At 49.8% G+C, this 23107-nt stretch overlaps 1 protein-coding gene across 2 annotated transcripts in view; it reads right to left on the minus strand.

The window, feature by feature from the left end:
• Positions 1–210: 210 nt before the first annotated feature.
• The window catches only part of LOC145360918 (adhesion G protein-coupled receptor E3-like), a 68405-nt gene continuing 45508 nt past the window's right edge, over positions 211–23107 (minus strand). For both annotated transcript variants that reach the window (XM_080216423.1, XM_080216424.1), the window contains exons 8-16: positions 22329–22537; positions 19533–19694; positions 16018–16221; positions 12981–13201; positions 10251–10317; positions 7395–7480; positions 5040–5208; positions 2595–2693; positions 211–1021 (exon numbers count right to left, since the gene is read on the minus strand). In XM_080216423.1, the coding sequence (XP_080072549.1) occupies positions 968–1021; positions 2595–2693; positions 5040–5208; positions 7395–7480; positions 10251–10317; positions 12981–13201; positions 16018–16221; positions 19533–19694; positions 22329–22537 (1271 nt within the window). In that variant the 3' untranslated portion in view covers positions 211–967. The remainder of the gene's footprint in view (positions 1022–2594; positions 2694–5039; positions 5209–7394; positions 7481–10250; positions 10318–12980; positions 13202–16017; positions 16222–19532; positions 19695–22328; positions 22538–23107) is intronic.

A 23107-nucleotide genomic window follows, 5' to 3' on the forward strand; every position in this document is an offset into this window, starting at 1 on the left:
TCTCAAACGTTTCCGAACATCCGTTCTCTAGATCATCGCTCCAGGCAGAGGTTGGACTGGCTTCACCAGACATACAGTACGGAAACAGGCCCTTCGGCCCAACCTGTCCATGCTGACCAGGTTCCCCTAAACTGAGCTAGTCCCATTTGTCTGTGTTTGGGCCCATATCCCTCTAAGCCTTTCCCATCCACGTACCTGTCCAAATGTCTCTTTTAGTTTATCAGTGTACCCGCCTCCAGTGACAGATCATTCCTTACACGCACCACCCTCTGTGTGAAAAAGTTGCGACCGAGATGGTAAAATTCCAGCCACGGACTTTAACTCCCCTTGTCCCCACCCCCAGTCCGCCCCCGGGGCTAACTGCCTTGCTTTATGCTGATGTAATATTGGGAATTATGGAACGAAATCTTCCGCGCAACAAAAATATATATACCATTTACAAAAGGACAGAAAGACTAGGTGAATCGTAACTCTTTGTAACAGACTCGAGTGCAACACATTAAGTTGCCAATCTATCACTAGAACAAAAGGAGTTGCATTTACATGGCGCCTTTGATAATCTGAGGAGGCCCCAAGGTGTTTTACGGGCAGTAATGTACAGTAGAAAGTGCAGTCACCATTGGAATGAAGGCCTCAATTTGTGACAGCAACCTTCCAAAAGATCAACTGAACGGACCGATTTTTAGATATTGGTTTGAGGGTCACGCGGTGGTTCAGGTGCCTGGAAGGACTCGCTGAGGTTGGTGAGGAGTTGGGGGGGGGGGGTGGGGGGTGGTTTGGTCCCAGGCTACATCCACCGTGTTGCTGCCTGCACATTGGGTTCTTGCTGACTCTCGAAGATGGGCCGTGCTTGTAGAGAAGGATAGCTGGAGAACAAAAGAAGAAGCTACGGGGTGTAGCTGAGCGCCCGGTACCTGGTGAGTGGGTGGCAGCAGATGGTAAAACGGTGTTGGTGAGGGACGGCCCGTCACTGGGCTGCACCAGATATTGTCGACTCAGTTTCCTGCGTACTCCTCTTCGCCTGAGCAAAGAAATACAGACGGTGAGTGAGGAAAATCATTCCCGAGCTGGAGTTAGCTGTGGTTAACAATGTCCTGCCAGTCCTCGATAAAACCATCCCTCCCCCTCAGTGAGAAAGCTGTGACGGCGAGAGATCTGAATACAGCACCCCTTCAGCATGGGAATCGAGAGTGGACACACCCAGTGCCGCACTGTTGGAGTGCTGCAGTGTCAGAGAGGCCGCACTGTGGGAGGGGCTGCACTGTGGGAGGGGCTGCACTGTGGGAGGAGTTGCACAGTGGGAGGGGCCATACTATGGGAGGAGCTGCACTGTGGGAGGAGTTGCACAGTGGGAGGAGTTGCACAGTGGGAGGAGTTGCACAGGGGGAGGGGCTGTACTGTGGGAGGGGCTGCACTGTGGGAGGGGCTGCACTGTGGGAGGGGCCACACTGTGGGAGGGGCCACACTGTGGGAGGGGCCACACTGTGGGTGGGGCTGCACTGTGGGAGGGGCTAGACTGTGGGAGGGGCCACACTGTGGGGGGTGGGGCCGCACTGTGGGAGGTGCCGCACTGTGTGGGGTGCTGCACTGTCAGAGGGGCCGCACTATCGGAGGGGCTGCATTGTCTGAGGTACCGCACTGTCAGAGGGGCCGCACTGTGGGCGGGGCCGCACTGTGGGCGGGGCCGCACTGTGGGAGGGGCCGCACTGTGGGAGGGGCCGCACTGTGGGAGGGGCCGCACTGTGGGAGGGGCTGCACTGTGGGAGGGGCCGCACTGTGGGAAGGGCCGCACTGTGGGAAGGGCTGCACTGTGGGAGGGGCCGCACTGTGGGCGGGGCTGCACTGTGGGAGGGGCTGCACTGTGGGAGGGGCTGCACTGTGGGAGGGGCTGCACTGCGGGCGGGGCTGCACTGTGGGAGGGGCCGCACTGTGGGAGGGGCCGCACCGTCTGTGGTACCGGACTCTGGGAGTAATGGTTTTTGAAGTGATAGTTACTGTGCTTTGGTAATCCAGGGAACGTGAGTGCACCTTTTGTTTGGAATATAGGCCAAATAGGACCCAATTTGCACACAGCAAGATCCCACGGGCCGCACTGAGATAAATGACGAGTTGCTCTGTGCATCGTGGCGTTGGTGAACGGAGAACACTGCTGATGTTTGATTCGAGTCAGTGGATGGCTTATGTCTGCCTGAGGACCTTGGATTGACGTCGAAACGGGAAACAGCAGCAATGTGACACTCCCTCGGCGCTGCACCGCAGAGACAGGCCTGGTTTGGTGCCGCAGTGCTGTGTAGGCCGCAGTGCTTTGACCCAGGTGTGAATACCTGAACCAGGATTGACACCAGGATAAAAGCAACAAATGAGTAGGGTTGTGGGGGCCCAGCATCATTTTTGTACAGTGCGTGTGAACAGGACCGTGACCTTACAGTCAAACCTGATCCCCTCAGGATATCCCCGAACGGGGATGGAAGATAAGCCAGATTTATTGTGTGAAGGGTGGGATGTGTCAGCCTTTCGCACAAGTTCCACTGGACGGTGTATTGTAACCCGGGGGGGGTGCCTGGGATCCGACCAAACGGTTTGGGAGATTTTACCTGGTTTGATGAAACTCTGAAGCTGGAGAGAGAGCCTGGTGTCCATACGTAGGATTTCCTCAGGCACTTTCTAAAACACTGGAAATAGGCATCTCTCACCTGTACAAAATAAAGAAAAACAGGACTTTTTTAGCTCTCACAGTGTTTGAACGGAGGGAAGGGTGGACCTACCAAGCCAGAACAATCTGAATTTCAACGCTACTTAGCGCTGAGATATTTAGGTGCTTTGGCCGTGCTAAATTCTCCCTCTGTGAACCTGAACAGGCGCCAGAGTGTGGCAACAAGGAGGTTTTCACAGCAACTTCATTGCAATGTTATATTAGAATCCATAGAACCACTACAGTGCAGAAGGAGGCCACTCGACCCATCAAGCCTGCACCAAGCCACTCAGGCCCTATGCCCGTAACCCCCACTTATTTACCCAGTGAATCTCCCCCCTGACACTAAGGGGCAATTTAGCAGGGTCAATCAACCTGACCCGCGTGTGCTTCGGAACGTGAGAGGAAACAAGAGTGCCTGGCGGAAACCCACGCGAACTTGGGGAGCACGCGCAAACTCCATCTTACTCCTCCGACTCCCAGCCCCATCATCACAATCGCTGGTCTTGCCTTCTCTTCGCAGGAGAAGGGGAAGTGTGGGGCTTGAAGAGGCAACGCAGTCCAACTGACTGGCGTCTTTTCCCATGGGACTTTGCACTTCAGGCCACATGATCAAAGAGGCCACCATGAGATGTCCAAGGACAAATCGTTCAATGGACGTTAATTTCATTTTAAAGCTGTTTCTTCACAGGCTCTCAATGAGTTTTTTTCAATGAACTGCACTGCAGGAAGGTCCCAGTTGGCGTTGGGACGGCTCAGTGGTGGTGGTTGGTCTCTTGTTGACTGTTTTCGGGGAAGGAATGCTCCACAAGGCTTCCATTTTCTGATCTGGTGCCCTCTGCTGGAAGACTGTATGTGTGCACATTGGCTGAAGGCACGGAACCTCCAACATAGAACACGCAGCTAAAGTTTACTGTTAATCACAAGTAGGTTTACAGTTACTGTGAAAATCCCCCAGCTGCCACACTGCGGCGCCTGTTCGGGCACACTGAGGGAGCGCGACCAAATGCAATCCAACCAGCACGTCTTTCGAACGGTGGGAAGGAACTGGAGCACCCGGAGCAAAACCACGCAGACACGGGGAGAATGTGCAGACTCTGCACAGGCAGTGACCCAAACCGGGAATCGAACCCAGGTCCCTGGCGCTGTGAGGCAGCAGTGCTAACCCACTGTGCCACCGTGCCGCCCACACTACAGCAGAGAGGGACCTTGGCCTAACTAGTTGAAACAGTAAGAAGTCTCACAACACCAGGTTAAAGTCCAACAGGTTTATTTGGGAGCAAGAAGTCATTAGCTTTTGGAGCGAAGGTCTATTGGATGGGATTTTCCCGGTCTTGGGACAAAGGCGGGGCTGGAAAATCCAGCCCAATGTCTGAAACATCATTTCCATGTTTAAGCACAACATTATCAGCTCTCCGTGTCTAAATCAATCCATATCTCCCCGCCCACCACCACCCCATTACGAAAGTCCATTTACACTGGCACGAGGGCAGAACAGTACGAAAACCCAACTCATCTCCCAAGGCGTGTTGTACCCGGAGATCAGACCCCTTAGAGGAGCTCAGGTCAGTGCCTCGCTCTAGGGGCAGAGGGTCATGCCTGGGCACTGACTGGTCAGTGTCAGGGGACAGTGCCCAAGAGCAATGCCTGGGCAATGTCAGGGGTAGTGTCCAATGGGTAATGCCCAGAGGAACAGTGTCAGGGGGTAATGCCCAAGGAGTAGTGTCAGAGCCAGTGTCCAGGGGGGGCAGTGTCAAGAGGGCAGTGTCAAGAGGGCAGTGTCAGTGGGCAATGCTCAGGGGGCAGTGCCAAGGGAACAGTGCCAGAGTGACAACAATCTATCTCACAGATAGATAGATTTTTGACCAACAAGGGAATTAAGGGTTATGGGGAACAGGCGGGAAAGTGGAACTGATTCACTTCAGATCAGCCATGATCTTATTGAACGATGGGGCAGGCTCGAAGGGCTAGATGGCCTACTCCTGCTCCTATTTCTTATGTTCTTACCGGAGGACAGTGTCACAGAACAGTGGCCAGGGTAGGGGGGGAGGAGGCGTGATTGGAGTTGCATTTGAGGGGTGGGCGTTGTTCCTTGGTGAATTCTTGTTCTCTGGGGCATCTTTCAAAATGTTGCCCTGAAAATCAGAGGACCCCGTCCCTGGCTGTTTCTTTCTCGATGTCCTGAGGGATACGGTTGAGAAATCCACTGGGTGCCAATGGCTTCGACCCCTCTGGTTATCAGCCCTTGCCGAGTTTAGGGAACGTCCCACTTTGGGGAAGTCCCATGAATGCAGCCGCGAAGCTCGCAGATTGTGTGAAGCACCCACTATAATAACGGAAGACCAACCTTCTTATACATCAGGCAGTGCATGATGAAGATGAACATTCCTTGGAAACTGTTCAAAATGGTAAAGATGTACATCATTGGAATGGTCGCTTGCTGAAGATAAAAGGCACCAAAGATCCACGTACAGCCCAGGATGACTGACTGACCGATAGCCGTGTGTGTAAATACCCTGTGAGAAAAGCAATGACCAGTGAGGCCAGGTACAGCGATAGATGAAACAGCAACAGCAGCAGTGTCTAACAGTAATATTTAACATATGACTATCATTATTATAATGCAAGTTATGTTCCGCTGGACAATTTATCACCTCATTTATCATAACTGGGTTGAACTGTGAATCCCTACAATACACAGGAACATGGGAATTAGGAGCAGGATTCGGCCAATCCAGCCCTGCTCCGTCACTCAATCAGATCATGGCCGATCTCTCCCTGGTCTCAAATCCACCTCCCCACCTGTCCCCCATATCTCTCTAACTCCTTTTTAATCAGGAATATATCCCTCACCTTCTTGTAACCATTCAATGATTCAGACTCCACCATGATATCATAGAATCCCCACACTGCAGAAAGAGGCCATTCGGCCCATCGAGTCTGCACCGACCACAATCCCGCCCAGGCCCTACCCCCACAGCCCCACACACTTAACCCACTAATCCTTCTAACTTATGCATCTCAGGACACCCAGGGGCAATTTAGCATGGTCAATCAACCTAACCCACACATCTTTGGACTGTGGGAGGAAACTGGAGCACCCGGAGGAAACCCACGCAGATACGGAGAGAATGTGCAAATTCCACACAGACAGTGACCCGAGCCGGGAATCGAACCCAGGTCGCTGAAGCTGTGAAGCAGCAGTGCTAACCACTGTGCTACTGGGCCGCTGCTATGGGGCAGCGAGTCTCACAAGTTCACCACCCTCTGCGAGAAGTAGTTCCTTCTCAACTCAGTGTCAAATCTACCACCTCCCAACCTGTACCTATGACCTCTTGTTCGAGGTTGTCCCACAAGGGGAAATGCATGGTCCATGTTTATTCTATCAATCCCTTTTAATATTTTATACACCTTGATCAGATCCCCTCTAAACTCCAGTGAGTACAAGCCCAAACTGTTTAATCTCTCCTCACACGTCAACCCCTTCATCCCCTGAATCAATCTGGTGAACCTCCTCTGAACTGCCTCCAAAGCCACCACATCCTTCCTCAAGTAAGGAGACAAAAACTGGACACGATACTCCAGATGTGGTCTCACCAACTCCATACACAATCGCAACAACACTTCTCTACTTCTATACCGCAGTCCCTTTGCAACAAATGCCAACATCCCATTTGCCATTTTTACTACATGCTGGCGCCTGCATACTGACTTTCTGTGATTCATGGACTCAGACACCCAGATCCCTCTGCCCAGACGCATTTTGAATCTACAATATTAGGTGGTAATTTTGTATTGCCAGTAGGTAGCTGTGCTTACACGCAGTGTGGTTACAATAGCTCCATACTTACCCCTCCGTTGAGTATGAGTTGCTCCTGTGGGAGTATTTTATTTACCTTTCTAAGAAAGCAAACCGTTGCCCTCTCCAGAGCGAAAACACACAGCTGTGGAGGAGATCACTCCACCAGAGGCAGTGGCGCAGTGGTATTGTCACTGCACGATTAACCCAGAAAATCAGCTAATGATGCGGGGACCCGGGTTCGGCAGAGGGTGGAATTTGAATTCAATAAAAAATATCTGGAATTAAGAATCTACTGATGACCATGAAACCATTGTCGGAAAAACCCATCTGGTTCACTAATGCCCTTTAGGGAAGGAAATCTGCCCTTCTTACCCGGTCTGGCCTACATGTGACTCCAGAGCCACAGCAATGTGGGTGACTCTCAACTGCCCTCCAAGGGTAACTAGGGATGGGCAATGAATGCTGCCCATCCAGCGACACCCACGTCCCATGAATGAATGGAAAAATGACTAATATTCCAGGAGAGATGCCCTGGGGACCTGGATTTGAATCCCACCATGGCAGATGGTGAAGTTTGAATTTGATAATAAAAATATCAGGAATTAAAAACCCATCTGATTCACTAATGTCTCTTTAGGGAAGGAAATCTGCCGTCCTTACCAGATCTGGCCTGTGGTTGAACAAAAGCACAGGAACAGGCCCTTCGGCCCTCCAAGTCTGTGTCGACACTGATGCCTCTCCAATCTAATCCCTGCTTATTCATGTATCCATCCAGATGCCTCCTGAACTTTCCCTGTCCTTCTTTTAACCAGTCCTGTACCTCAGAGGGCAGACCAGGCCTTAGTTAAATGCCTCATCTGAAAGGGTCAAGCTAAGTCAAGCGGGCTGCAAACCACTTACTTCTTTGCCCGTTTTTTCTTGTCAAACATGTTTGCTAACTCCTTTCTCAGGATCATTAAAGTACGGAAGAGGAAGATGAGATTGACCTGCAATTGAAATTAAACAGGACACGTAAGTGTTGGACATCTTAAACTCGCCGCAATGTTCAAATGATCATGGCTCTGTTAGTGATTTCACCTCTCACAGCCCAGGCCAGTGCCAGTCCCCTCTACATGCTGCGTTACCTCAGCTTAGCTGGGACGTGACGTGGACGTATCCTCTTCAACTGGGTCTCCTGTTTAAGTGAGGAGTACCTCGGCTGGGACTTCCCGATCACTATCCCTATCTCCCTCCCAGAAGGGAATGCGCATGAATCAGGGTAAGATTGGGGTTGGGTACACAATTAAACAGAGCTCTTGTGGCGCAGTGGGGCTAGCATCCCTGCCTCTGAGCCAGAAGCTCCAGGGGTTCGAGCCCCACCCCAGGACCTGACGACCAAGGAAGGTGCGTTCATAACACGGCCAAACAGGCTGAGTGTCAACCTCGCAAAACCCTTCCAATGGCTGGTGGTGAGAGCAGGAGAGTCTCCTGGTCAACCATGCTTGATGTGGAGTGGTGCCCCCACTAGTTACAAACCCCCTGGTGACAGGTTAGCGACCTGTTCCAGGAATTACCAGCTAGGGAGACAGATGAAAGTCTGTCTTAGTGCGCCATTGGCTGCAGGATTAGAATTGGAATGTAATTGAACAATTTGTCAACACTCAATAGCTCGATTTGATTTACATGTATTGAGATAGAGTAAAAGTTACGTTTCTTGCATGCTATACAGACAAAGCATGCTGTTCATAGAGTACAGAGGGGAGAAGTAAAAGACCGAGTGCAGCTAGGCTATCCAAGGTCACATGAAATTACAAAAGGTTGTGAATGTAGCCCAATCCATCACTCAAACCAGCCTCCCATCCATTGACTCTGAATACACTTCCCACTGCCTCGGCAAAGCAGCCAGCATAATTAAGGACCCCACGCACCCCGGACATTCCCACTTCCACCTTCTTCCGTCAGGAAAAAGATATAAAAGTCTGAGGTCACGTACCAACCGACTCAAGAACAGCTTCTTCCCTGCTGCCGAAGTTGACCTTTCTCTACACCCTAGCTATGACTGTAGCACTATATTCTGCACCCTCTCCTTTCCTTCTCTATGAATGGTTTGCTTTGTCTGTATAGAGCGCAAGAAGATATTTCACTGTATCCCAATACATGCGATAATAATAAATCAAATCAAATTAAATCAGAAGTGGCTGCAAGATTGAAATGGGCCTTGTTCACTAACCGTGACCCTGTGAATCAGGTTAAGTACATTTAATACACGCTGAATATTACATAATGAGTTCTTGAAATTTCTTAATCATTTATATATTAATAGAACTATCAGCTTCAAATGGTAAAATCAAAAGAAATATTCGCCAGAATTCTACTTATCCATAAGTCATTGTTATTTACAAACGAGATGAAGGACAGGTCTCCAGGATATATCTTAGGATCCATCTGAGGACCCGAACAACTTGTCTTAATCTGTACGGGAATCGGAGAGGGCAAGGGGTGGAGAATGGAAATGTCCGTTAACCTCGGGGTGGGATTTCCCAGTCTCGCTGAGGCGAGGCTGTAAAATCTCACCCATTGATGTTTTGGACGCCGAGGGAGCGCACGGCTCTCACAGTCAGTGTTGTGAGCAATCAGCGCACACCTCACTTCACTCGCCCTCGTGATCAGCACTTCACTCGCCCTCGCGATTACGTGCAAATCACTTCAGCCACACCAGTAGGAAAAGAACTACCCGGATGGAAATCAGCAGAATGTGGCAACTCCACGCCTGGGACAAATGTCTTGTGGGAGCCGCACTCAGAAGCCAGATATGTCACCCTCCCCCCCAACCCCCCCACCACATCCCCGATCCCCTGCCTCCCACATCCCCAGGCCCACAGGTTGCCCACCACTGCTGCAGGTCAATAACTAGTCAGACACAGGTCTTCAGGAATTGGGAGCCCATCAGTTCTCTATTTAAATGGTCTTTCTTTGAGTGCAGACAGAGAGGGGCTATTTAACCAAAGGGGGCATCACAGTCCAGAGGTGCCCTGCACCAGCTAGTCTGGCAAACCTTGCGCCAACTCTACACCATCTTTGCTTGCAAAGTTCATTGGACAGTGATGGGATGTGAGGCATTAATCATGTAAGACCCGGAACTGTTGTCTGACTGACGGCTCTCTGAAACTGAGAGCGTCACCGTTCTGGCTGATGCGAGTTAGGGGAGAAATTGCCTCTGACCTTGTGAGTAAGCTCGGCTCAGCAGAGGCTCAGAGTCAGGCTGCTCCCAAATCTTACCCCTCTACCAGAACCCATAAACACAAAGGCAATGGCCTAGTGGTGTGATCACTGGAGTATTAATCCAGAAACTTAGCTAATGTTCTGGGGGACTCGGGTTCGAATCCTGCCAAGGCAGGGGGTGGAATTTGAATTCAATAAAAAATATCTGGAATTAAGAATCTACTGATGACCATGAAATCATTGTTGGAAAAACCCCATCTGGTTCACTAATGTCCCTTTAGGGAAGAAAATCTGCCATCCTTATCTGGTCTGGCCTACATATGACCCCAGAGCCACAGCAATGTGGTTGACTCTTAACTGCCCTCCAAGGGCAACTAGGGATGGGCAATAAATATTGGTCAACTAGTAACGCCCAGGTTCTACAAAAAATACCCATCCCAGCTCCCTCCATCCTTCCTCTGTCTACCTCCCACCCTTCATTTTACAGCTGGTTCCAAGGTACAAAATGGAACTTGAAGCAATCAATAAATTGATCAGTTCTTTGGTCGTACTTACAATGGTGATCATCAGAGCAGGCACGTAAAAGCTGAGGACAAAGTAATTCTTCGTGTCAAGCCAACACCTAGGATTAAAAGTTAGAAGAAGGTTAAAACCACCATGTTGTTGGGGATGCCTCAGCCCCTGCAATGTTAGATCACATCACAACTATAGACACCCTGTTAACAGGCCCTGTGAATCTTGCTGAGATCTGCCTGACCAGCTCCACTGGCTTCCCGAGTTCCAGCGGACTGAATGCAAGAATTTTCAAATCCTTCACTACCATCCCATTCATGGTGGCACAGTGTTAGCCCTGCTCCCTCGGAGCTCCAGGGACATGGGTTCGATTCCCAGCTTGGGCCGCTGTCTGTTTGGAGTTTGCACCTTCTCCCCGTGTCTGCGTGGGTTTTCTCCCACACTCCAAAGATGTGCAGGTTAGGTGGATTGGCCATGCTAAATTGCCCCTTAGTGTCCAAAGGTGTGCGGGTTAGGGGGATTGGCCATGCTAAATTGCCCCTTAGAGTCCAAAGATGTGCAGGTTAGGTGGATTGGCCATGCTAAATTGCCCCTTAGTGTCCAAAGGTGTGCGGGTTAGGGGGATTGGCCATGCTAAATTGTCCCTTAGTGTCCAAAGATGTGCAGGTTAGAGGGATTGGCCATGCTAAATTGCCCCTTAGTGTCCAAAGATGTGCAGGTTAGAGGGATTGGCCATGCTAAATTGCCCCTTAGTGTCCAAAGGTGTGCGGGTTAGGGGGATTGGCCATGCTAAATTGTCCCTTAGTGTCCAAAGATGTGCAGGTGAGAGGGATTGGCCATGCTAAATTGCCCCTTAGTGTCCAAAGGTGTGCGGGTTAGGGGGATTGGCCATGCTAAATTGCCCCTTAGTGTCCAAAGATGTGCAGGTTAGGTGGATTGGCCATGCTAAATTGTCCCTTAGTGTGCAAAGATGTGCAGGTTAGAGGGATTGGCCATGCTAAATTGCCCCTTAGTGTCCAAAGGTGTGCGGGTTAGGGGGATTGGCCATGCTAAATTGCTCCTTAGTGTCCAAAGATGTGCGGGTTAGGGGGGATTGGCCATGCTAAATGTGTGGGGTTACAGGGATAGGATGGGGAGAGGGCCTGGATAAGATATTCTGTCGGAGAATCGGTGCAGGCTTGAAGGGCTGAATGGATGCTCTGCACTGTAGGGATTCTGTGATGCTTTGGGATATTTTCTTCAGCCACAGGGGGCTGACAGGGTAGACGCTGAGAGATCGTTCCCCCTTGTGGGAGAATCTAGGATCAGAGGGCACAATCTCAGAGTGAGGGGTGGGGGGGGGGTCACCCATTGAAGACAAAGGTGAGGAGGAGGAATTTCTTCTCTCGGTGGAGGGGGGGGGGGGGGGGAGGAGTGGGTGGTGTATCTGTGGAACTCTTTCCCGCAGAGGGCTCTAGAGGTTGGGTCATTTAGTATGTTCAAGGCTGAGATAGATTTTTTAATCGGTGAGGGAATCGAGGGTTATGGGGATAAGGAGGGAAAGTGGAGTTGAGGATTAACTTACTTCTGCTCCTGTGTCTTATGGTCTCAGACCCACATATCCCAGCTTGCATTCCCTACTCTTCCGATGAAGAATTGTCGCTCATCCCTGCTTTCTTAGAAGTAAATAATTTTGTCCATGGGATTTGGGCCTCGCTGGTAAGGCCAGCATTTATTGCCCATCCCTAATTGCCTTCAATGGCTTGCAGGCCAGTTAAGAGATCCCCACAGCCCCTGTGGGTGACACGTCAGTCATAGAATCCTTACAGTGCAGAAGGAGGCCACTCGGCCCGTCGAGTCTGCACCGACCACAATCCCCCCCAGACCCTATCACCGTAACCCCACAGATTTACCCTGTTAACTCCCCTGACACTAAGGTTAATTTAGCATGGCCAATGCACCTAGCCTGCACATCTGTTGGCGTGCAGGAGGAAACCGGAGCACCAGGCGGCACGGTAACACAGTGCTTAGCACTGCTGCTTCACAGCTCCAGGGACCTGGGTTCGAATCCCGGCTCGGGTCACTGTCTGTGCAAGGGGTGGCACGTTCTCCCTGCGTTTCCTCCGGGTGCTCCGGTTTCCTCCCACAGTCCAAAGATATGCAGGCTAGGTTGATTGGCCATTCTAAATCGTCCCTTAGTGTCAGGGGATCCATGGGTAAATGTGTAGGGATAGGGCCTGGGTGGGATTGTGGTTGGTGCAGACTCGATGGGCCAAATGGCCTCTATTCTGCACTGTAGGGTTCTATGGTTCAGTCGGAGGAAACCCATGCAGACACGGGGAGAATGTGCAGACTCCATACAGACAGTCACCCAAGGCTGGAACTGAACCCAGGTCCCTGAGGCAGCAGTGCTAACTTACTGTGGGCCACCCTTAAAGATTTGCTGCTTCTGGGTTGAGAGCGTGGAGAGTGGGTGACGTGAGCAACCTCTGCTGGCGGCAGAGGTTTACTGCACTTGGTATATCCAGGCAGTCTCCCATCCAGGAGCAACCCAGGCTTGGGTCTGCTTAGCTTCCGAGACGAGGCATCACTCAGGCGAGTAGGTGCGGGCCTCGTCAGGTTGGTGTTGACACTCAACCTTGGTCTTCCCGAGACTCCGGTGAGATTTTCCAGTCCAGAGAAAAAAGCAAAACGAGATAAATAAAGAGAAACAGCAAAACTAGGTTATAATACAACACGTGTCCCAAGTCAGGTGTATCGTCGATAGGCAGACAGTTAAAGATGTGAACTCACAGTTTTTCATTTCCATATCCGTGATAATCCACTGCTGCTGAAATGGCCACAATGAGAGCCGGAAATCCATAGCCGATCCAGTAAATGAACCTCTCGAAAGGAAACGAGGGGGCGAAGACCACATGCACCATCAGATAAAGCTGGATGCCTTCTAGAAACATCCAGAAGAAAACGGCCAGGAAGCAGTAGTGCAGAGTGGCAGCGATAACTGCACAGAAAGCCTAAACAGAACGGCGAGAGGGTTAGTTCCTCAGTAACTGGAAGGCAAAGATTTGACTTCAGATAGAGTCCAAACGCGTCCGTGAAATGTCCCAAAGCACTTCACAGCCAAAGAGGTGCTTCATACAAGACTTCATAGAATCCCCACATTTGATCTATCAAGATTTGATCTATCGAGTCTGTACCTGCTCTCTGACAGATTGTCTCACCCAGACCCTCCCCTCTGCCCTATCCTTATAAACCCACACATTTAGCATGGCCAATCCATCTAGCCTCCAAATCTTGCGACACTAAGGGGCAATTTAGCATGGCCAATCCATCTAACCTGCACATCATTGGTCACTAAGAGGGAATTTAGCATGGCCAATCCACCCAACCTACACATCTTTGGTCACTAAGGGGCAATTTAGCATGGCCAATCCACCCAACCTACACATCTTTGGTCACTAAGGGGCAATTTAGCATGGCCAATCCACCCAACCTACACATCTTTGAACACTAAGTGGCAATTTAGCATGGCCAATCCACCCAACCTACACATCTTTGAACACTAAGGGGCAATTTAGCATGGCCAATCCACCCAACCTACATATCTTTGGACACTAAGGGGCAATTTAGCATGACAAATCTACATAACCTGCATGTCTTTGGAGTGTGGAAGGAAACCCACGCAGACATGGGCAGATTGTGCAAACTCCACACATTCAAGTTTCTCTCCTGAGTGTTGCAATTGTTAAATGCATTAAAACGTCCGTGTGAAATATGTTTGCTGTTTTTGGTTGTAGGTGGTGGGATTCTCTTGGCCTGCTGATTGCGTACCCCCTGCTGTGGGGGGGGGGGGGGGGGGGGGGGGTTGGTTTCCCAGGGGTGCGGGATGGCTCCGGTGGGAATTCTCATTGACAGTGACGGGACTGGAAGATCCCATCGCCAGTGTAGAGGAAACACTGCGGAGAGGCCGGATAATCCCACCCCGTGCTTTCAACCGGAGTCTCAACCAATGAGTGGACAAGCAAATTGTTCAAGCTTGGGCAGAGTGGAAAGGCAGCGAGATCGGGGATGGGCTGGGGGGAGGGAGGGGTGTTGGGGGGAGGGATAGATTACAGGCCCTGTCGAAAGCATTCAAAATCCAAAAATGCTGTTCGCCACATCAGGGCCCGAATTTTCCTGCTCTTCTCGTCAGCGGGGTCTTCCAGTCCTGCCAAAGGCCAGACACCACCACGGTCCCCCAGCGGTGCGGCCGAGGAACAAGGACCTCAGCGGGACTGGAAGATCCCACTGCGAGCAATGGCATACTGCCTGCGTTGCTGGAAAACATGTTGCGCGGGAGTAGGGGGTGGGGGGGGGTGGTGTGTGGGGAACAGGAACGGGGAGCAGAAAATCCCCACCCAAGGAGTTGAAGTGGTTAATCACCTCCTGCCACTTTGTTAGACGCTCCTGTTTCAGAACAATTATAAACCGATGTGTAAATTAAATGGGTCACCAATTTGGGACATTATCCAAATATGTTAATGAGTAATTCGCAGAGGCCCAGGGGGTCAAATTTTTTTTTTTAAAAGCGTTACCATAAAAGTTGTGGAGTTTGATAGTGAATCATTAATCCAGGAAGTGAACATGAGTTCCGTTCGAGGTGAGTCTGGACAAGCTCCAGACATTCTTTCAAGCTCCAATAATCAAACTTCATATTTTTTCCAGTCAGTGAAAATGCTTCACGTGCCCTTGAACTTATTCACAGAGACACAGAGCACTCAAGCAAAGAGGTGAAGGCAAACCTTTATAAAAGCGGGTTAGAATCATAGAATCCCTACAGTGGCCATTTGGCCCATCAAGCCCGCACCGACCACAATCCCAACCTGACCCTATTCCCCCAACCCCATATATTGTTCCTGATAATTCCACTGACACTACTGGGCAACTTAGCATGGCCAACCCACCTAACCCGCACATCTTTCAGACCGTGGGAGCACCCCCTCGCAGGCACGGGGAGAACGTGCAAACTCCACCCAGACAGTGACCCAAGCCGGGAATCGAACCTGGGTCCCTGGCGCTGTGAGGCAGCAGCACTAACCACTGTGCCATCCCTGGTTAGAGCTAGCACTGTGTCCAACGCTGGGTGTAGACACTGTGAGAAGCATGGAGAGGTTTGAAGGAGTTCAGAAAAGCGCAGGATCACCAATGGCTATTGAGTGCATTCCTCGAGATTCAGGGAAGGTGTGTAGGTTAGGTGGATTGGCCATGCTAAATTGCCCCTTAGTGTCCAAAGATTGAAGGTTAGGTGGATTGGCCATGCTAAATTGCCCCTTAGTGTCCAAAGATTGAAGGTTAGGTGGATTGGCCATGCTAAATTGTCCCTTAGTGTCCAAAGATTGAAGGTTAGGTGGATTGGCCATGCTAAATTGCCCCTTAGTGTCCAAAGATTGAAGGTTGGGTGGATTGGCCATGCTAAATTGCCCCTTAGTGTCCAAAGATGTGCAGGTTAGGTGGATTGGCTGTGCTAAATTGCCCCTTAGGGTCCAAACATAAGTAGGTTAGGGGCAATAGTGGGGTAAATATGTGGGGTGGTGGGGATAAGACCTGGGTAAGGAGCTCTATTGGAGAGACTCGATTGGTCGAATGTCCTCGTTCTGCAGTGAGGGGGGGGTCCTGTGATTCAGTGAAAGTTGAAACGATGCCGTTTGTGATGTTATTTTCCTTCCCATCCCCCATGCGGTGCTGTACTAACGTAGTTACACTCTTTACACCATCATCACCAGGCACGCAACGTTAACCCTCGTAGCTCGGCCTTTCGGGGCGACGTGCGGAACGATTAGCGTTTCCCTACCTCGTTCCCTGTGCGTGAAATTCCGAGCAGGAAGACGAGATCAGCGAAGAACAAGCTCAGGCACAGGTTGATGTGGATGGTGCGCCTTATATCTTTCACAGACTGGCAAGTGATAAAGGTGACGATCGCCAACAGCAGGCACACCAGCGAGATGCTCAGTCCGATGTAGGTGATAATGTTAACTTCAAACACGTCTGGAAGATCCTGTCAAGGCAGTGCAGGAAGATCAGTCAACAGGATTATTTCATGACCCTAATTCTCTCTGTAATGATGGGGTGGGGGGGGTGGACATCGTGTGTTAACGGTGACAGGAAGCCAAGGTCAGATAAGGGAAGATAGTGCTATTGTCATTGGATTGGTAATCTAGAGACCCCCTCCCCCACTCCCTCCCTCCAGGTAATTGCTTTGGGGACCTGGGTTCAAATCCCCCATTTGGTGAATTCTATATAGAAAAAAATTAAAGATGTAACCACGGCACGGTAGCCCAGTGGGTTAGCACTGCTGCTTCACAGCTCCAGGGTCCCGGGTTCGATTCCCGGCTCGGGGTCACTGTCTGTGTGGAGTTTGCACATTCTCCTCGTGTCTGCGTGGGTTTCCTCCAGTTTCCTCCCACAGTCCAAAGATGCGCAGGTTAGGTTGATTGGCCGTGCTAAGGAATTGTCCCTCAGTGTCCAGGGATGTGTAGGTTAGAGGGATTAGTGGGTATAATATGTAGGGAGATGGGGGTAGGGCCTGGGTGGGATTGTGTTTGGTGTAAACTCGATGGGCTGAAGGGCCTCTTTCTTCACTGTAGGGTTCTATGAAGATCGCCATTTTCTGTAAAAAACCCATCTCACCGAATCCCTGTAGTGCAGGAGGCCCATCGAGTCTGCATTGACCACTCAGACACTGTCCTCATAAGCCCATGCATTTACCCTAGCCAGTCTTCAGCACTAAGGGGTAATTTAGCACGGCCAATCCACCCAACACACATCTTTAAGACGGAAACCGGAGCACCCGGAGGAAACCCACGCAGACACGGGGAGAACGTGCAAACTCCGCACAGACAGTGACCCAAGCCGGGAATCGAACCCGGGTCCCCTGGAGTTGTGAGGCAGCAGCGCTAACCTTTGTGACACCCCCATGTGTTTCGCTAATGTCCCTTTAGGGAAGGAAATCTGCCATCCTTACTTGGGCTGGCCTACATGTGACTCCAGTGGTTGCCTGTAGGTGTTTAGAGGTGGGTAGCCAGCGATGCCCACATCCCCTGAATGAATACACTTCCACTCTCTAAGGTATGGCGTGCTAATATAACTATATTCTTTGTGCCATCGCATGGCATTTGAATTGACCACTAAAAGACATGCATAACTAACACAACAATGCTGTTACTAGATCATTGAAAGGCCTGGAATAATATTCGACAGACATGAGTTCAAATCCCACTATAGGCGTTGGAGGGGTTTAAAAATCAATGGACAGATCTGGAATAAAATGCCAGCACTAATAATCCCAAATGACCATTTTGTCGGAAAATGCTGGCTTTTAGCCCAGGAAATCTGCCGTCCTTACCCAGTCTGGCCTACATGTGACTCCACACCCACACCGATGCCATTGACTCTTAATTGACCCCTGCAAACCTCTCATTTCTGGGTGGCAGTGCCGACTGCTTGAGGGCAATAAATGCCAGCCTTGCTCACGTTGCAAGAGGAAAGACAAGATATAAAGGGGAGCCTTTCCTCCCTATCTCCGAGACTCCTACCTCGTGACAACCTTCCATCTGTTGACACTGTCGATGCATCCCGCATTTGTCTCCGTCTGCATTTCCTCCTGTTTTATTCCCAAACGGGCCTACTCCTCACAGCTGCCCAGCCTCTCCACGCCTTCTTTATAAGACCATAAGATATAGGAGCAGAATTAGGCCATTCGGCCCATTGAGTCTGCGCCACCATTCAACCACGGCTGATAAGTTTCTCAACCCCATTCTCCTGCCTTTTCCCTCTAACCTTTGATCCCCTTACCAATCAAGAACCTATCTATCTCTGTTTTAAAGACACCCAATGACCTGCCTTCTGTGGCAAAGAGTTCCACAGATTCACCACTCTCTGGCTGAAGAAGTTCCTCCTCATCTCTGTTCTAAAGGGTCATCCCTATACTCTGAGGCTGTGCCCTCGGATCGTAGCCTCTCCGACTAATCTTCCCCGCGTCCGCTCAATCCATGCCCAAAATTGCCCACAATACTCCAAATGTAGCCTGACCAGAGCTTTGTAAAGCATCAGCAGTATATTCCTGCTTTTGTATTCTCGTCCTCTCAAAGTGAATGCTAACATTGCATTTCCCTCCCTAACTATCAACCCCTACCTGCAAGTTCACCTTAAGAGAATCCTGAACTAAGACTCCTTTCGTGCTCCCGATCTCTGACCCCTCTCCCCATTCAGAAATTAGTCTGTAACCCACCCTGGCCACCTTGGGCTAACACAGTAAGAAGTCTCACAACCCCAGGTTAGAGTCCAGCAGGTTTATTTGTAGCAAACCGGTTGGACTTTAACCTGGTGTGGTGAGGCTTCTCTCTGTGTTTACCCCACTCCAAAGCTGGCACCATGACCACCTTGGGCAAGATGTGGGTATGCCGGCGTTGGACTGGCGTAAACACAGTAAAAAGTCTGACAACAACAGGTTTTAGTCCAACCTATTTATTTGATAATATACTCGCAAGCTTTCGAGGGGTTACCCTCTTCGTCAGGTGAATGGAGAGTTCTGGCCTCAGACAGAGCATATAAAGCACAGACAGTTTAGAGATTACTGATTGAAATGCGAATCCTTACACCTAACCTGCTGTTCAAGACCTGAAGTGGCTGATAATGTGAGTGGTAGGAGCACTGATCACAGTTTAAAGAGATGTGTATTGTCTCCAGACAGTACAGTAAGTGAGGTTTTGCAAACCCAGGCAAGTCACGGGGGTTACAGATAGTGCGACATGAACCCAAGATCCCTGTTGAGACCGTCCTCATGTGTGCGGAACTTGGCTATCAGTCTCTGCTCAGCGACTCTGCGCTGTCTTCACAACACACGACAGCGCAGAGTCGCTGAGCAGAGACTGATAGCCAAGTTCCGCACACATGAGGACGGTCTCAACAGGGATCTTGGGTTCATGTCGCACTATCTGTAACCCCCGTGACTTGCCTGGGTTTGCAAAACCTCACTTACTGTACTGTCTGGAGACAATACACATCTCTTTAAACTGTGATCAGTGCTCCTACCACTCACATTATCAGCCACTTCAGGTCTTGAACAGCAGGTTAGGTGTAAGGATTCGCATTTCAATCAGTAATCTCTAAACTGTCTGTGCTTTATATGCTCTGTCTGAGGCCAGAACTCTCCATTCACCTGACGAAGAGGGTAACCCCTCGAAAGCTTGCGAGTATATTATCAAATAAATAGGTTGGACTAAAACCTGGTGTTGTCAGACTTTTTACCACCTTGGGCAAGCCAGGACCCATTGGTTTTATGCGGTGAATTACCCCAAACGTTCGTACCTTCAAAGCCATCAGCACGGCAAAACTGGAGAGGTGTTGTGATCTGCAAACCGTATGTGTTTGGTTCGAGCTCACCAACTCACAACCTTTGGGAGACCAGAATTTCCCCTTGGCTGTCCGATTCCAATAGGCACAGAATTTATTAGACACGTCTTTAGTCACCTGTAGTGAAGACAAGTTTATTATTTATTAGTGTGACAAGTCGGCTTACATTAACACTGCAATGAAGTTACTGTGAAAATCCCCCGGTCGCCACACTCCGGCGCCTGTTTGGGTAACACTGAGGGAGAATTTAGCATGGCCAAACTCCGCACAGACAGTAACCCGAGGCCGGAATTGAACCCGGGGGAAATTTAGCATGGCCAATACACCCTAACCAGCACGTCTTTGGACTGTGGGAGGAAACCGGAGCACCCAGAGGAAACCCACGCAGACACGGTGAGAATGTGCAAACTCCACACTGACAATGACCCAAGCCGGGAATCGAACCCAGGTCCCTGGCGCTGTGAGGCAGCAGTGCTAACCACTGTGCCACCCCGACAAGGGGATCTCTCAGGTAAGAAAGGATTCCATTCTTATCATCCCCTCAGTTCCCTTGATTCAATGTTCACCATGTTTGTATTTACGGCCCATTATGGAATGTACTTTCCCCGGTCACAGAGTTAGAGAATCACGGACCAATACAGCACGGAACAGGCCCTTCAGCCCAACCAGTCCATGCCGACCATTCTGTGGTTATTTTTCTCTGCCTCTCACTCCCCATGGCCCCAGCCACATCTAAAGGCACCATATTCAACTGAAAACTTCCCCTCAGCAGGAGGCTGTCAAACAACAGCCATTCCCGATGGGCGACACGGTGGCACAGTGGTTGGCACCACCGCCTCAGGGACGCAGGTTTGATTCTGGCCTCAGGTCACTGCCTGTGTGGAGACTACACATTCTCCCTGTGTCTGTGTGGGTTTCCTCTGGGTGCTCTGGTTTCCTCCCACATTCCAAAGATGTGTACGTTAGGTGGATTGGTCATGCTAAATTGCCCCTTAGTGTCCAAAGATGTGCAGGTTAGGTGGATTGGCCATGCTAAGTTGCCCCTTAGTGTCCAAAGATGTGCAGGTTAGGTGGATTGGCCATGCTAAATTGCCCCTTAGTGTCCAAAGATGTGCAGGTTAGGTGGATTGGTCATGCTAAATTGCCCCTTAGTGTCCAAAGATGTGCAGGTTAGGTGGATTGGCCATGCTAAATTGTCCCTTAGTGTCCAAAGATGTGCAGGTTAGGTGGATTGGCCATGCTAAGTTGCCCCTTAGTGTCCAAAGATGTGCAGGTTAGGTGGATTGGCCATGCTAAATTGCCCCTTAGTGTCCAAAGACGTGTTCGGTGGATTGGCCATGCTAAATTGCCTCTTAGTGTCCAAAGATGTGTAGGTTAGGTGGATTGGCCATGCTAAATTGCCCCTTAGTGTCCAAAGATGTGCAGGTTAGGTGGATTGGCCATGCTAAATTACCCTTTCGTGTCCAAAGATGTGCAGGTTAGGTGGATTGGCCGTGCTAAATTGCCCCTTGGTGTCCAAAGATATAGACGTTAGGTGGATTGGCCATGCTAAATTGCCCCTTAGTGTCCCAAGATGTGTCGGTGAGCGAGGTAAATATGTAGGGTTACATGGATAGGGCCTGGGCGAGATGCTGCATCAGAGAGTTGGTACAGACTCAATGGGCTGAATGGCCTCCTTCTGCACTGTGGGGATTCTATAATTCTATTATATAGTGGGCACATTGGCACAAAGTTATTTTCCCACCACACCTGGCTGACGGTGAATGATTCCGACTCTTCGGAAGGTCGGGAGAGAGGGTTGGGGTTTTTCCCTCTCGACACTGAGTGAATGCGCAAGGCTTGGCGTGGGGTGAGGGAGAGGGCACAAAAATGTTAGTGTGGCGGAGCTGCTAACCAGTTGTTCTCGTTGTACATCGTTTTCCCTGGATTGGGAAGAGTGGCAGGCTGAGTGCAGGTATGCAGAGTGATGTAAAGTTCACTATTTAAGCATCTGTTCTAAATATTATTTTCCCCAAAGGTTGCTATTTACGTCAAGGTGTTTAGATTCCGGAAGGCGCTGGGAAATTCCACTAGGTGAGTGAGTTTGTGAAGCCTGTTGGGGAATTGGGAATCTTCTGATAGATAGTGTCTCATCAACATCACCTCACCTAACTAGATGCTGTCTGATAAGTTAAATATATTAACATTGCAGTGATTGATCACAGGCATCTATCCTTAAAAGGTAAGGGGCATTAAATTGGTTAGCTACGTGGAAAGGTTCAGATGCATTAGAATACTTTATTCAGTGGATAAAGTCCTCTTCTGCATTCAACAGTATGGACAATCAAATATTAAAATGTTTGGCGTGTCAATTCGTTTGATGTTCAAATTGATACAATGTCCTGATGTTTTGAAACACTTTTCCAATACCCACTAAGCACAAAAGGAATGAGTTTCACTGGAAAGTCTTTTAAATGTTTATGAAATATTTTTTAAAAATCAGCCATTTGAACACCCCCTCCACTAAAAATACCCCTTTTGAAAATGTCATTAAATCAAACATAGCCATTCATACCCCCATTTGAAAAATCTTGCACCCATTTAAGAGCTGTAATCTTTCCAAATAAACAAACAGGCATTGAAAAAAAGAACAATTGAAGAAAAGACAAACTGATTATAAAGCTGGCAGCGCCATTCACAGCTGTATCCTGTGATTCCTCGGAGCAACTTTGCCAGTGGTCAATGAACATCGTGACATGGTGTCTCACAAACCTTGGTATGAAGGAAGGTGAAGGTGATGGCATGGGTGGTAAAGGACTTTTCCTTGCTGTTTATCACGGCCGTCAGTATTGCTGAATTCAGCACCATCCTCGGCAGTTTGATTTTGGTTTCCGTGGTTGCCTCTTCCATTTGGGTATTATTGCCCAAAATGCTGGTCATGTTCTTGTGGACAATTAAAGCAAGAGTTGGAACACGTCTAGCTGTTTCAAGAAATAATAGTGAGAATGAGAGAGCAAAGTTCCATTACAATCGTGACATGAACCAAGTTTCATTTTCAACATCTCATCATTAACATTTGTTTCCAAATAAATTTGAACGGCACGGTGGCCCAGTGGTTAGCACTGCTGCCTCACACCCCCAGAGACCCGGGTTCGATTCCTGGCTTGGGAACTTCCTGTCTGTGCGGAATCTGCACATTCTCCCCGTGTCAGCGTGGGTTTCCTCCGGGTGCTCCGGTTTCCAGATGTGCTGGTTAGGGTGCATTGGCCATGCTAAATTCCCCCCCAGTGCACCCGAACAAGCGCCGGGGGGGGTGTGGGGACGAGGAGATTTTCACAGCAACTTCATTGCGGCGTTAATGCAAGCTTAATGGTGACACTGATGAAAAAAACTTTTTAAAAAAAACCAAGATGGCGGACTTCCAATTGGAATTGTGTGTGTCCCCACCCGCCTGCCAATTTGGGGCCTTTGGAGGCCACGTCGTGCCTGAAAAACATTCGCTGCGTGACTCAACACTTTCTGCCTCATTCTACATGGCTTGAATTTCGTGG

Source organism: Carcharhinus amblyrhynchos, chromosome 33 (genome assembly GCF_965287045.1).
Source record: "Carcharhinus amblyrhynchos chromosome 33, sCarAmb.v2.hapA, whole genome shotgun sequence".
Classification (NCBI taxonomy): Eukaryota; Metazoa; Chordata; class Chondrichthyes; order Carcharhiniformes; family Carcharhinidae; genus Carcharhinus; species Carcharhinus amblyrhynchos.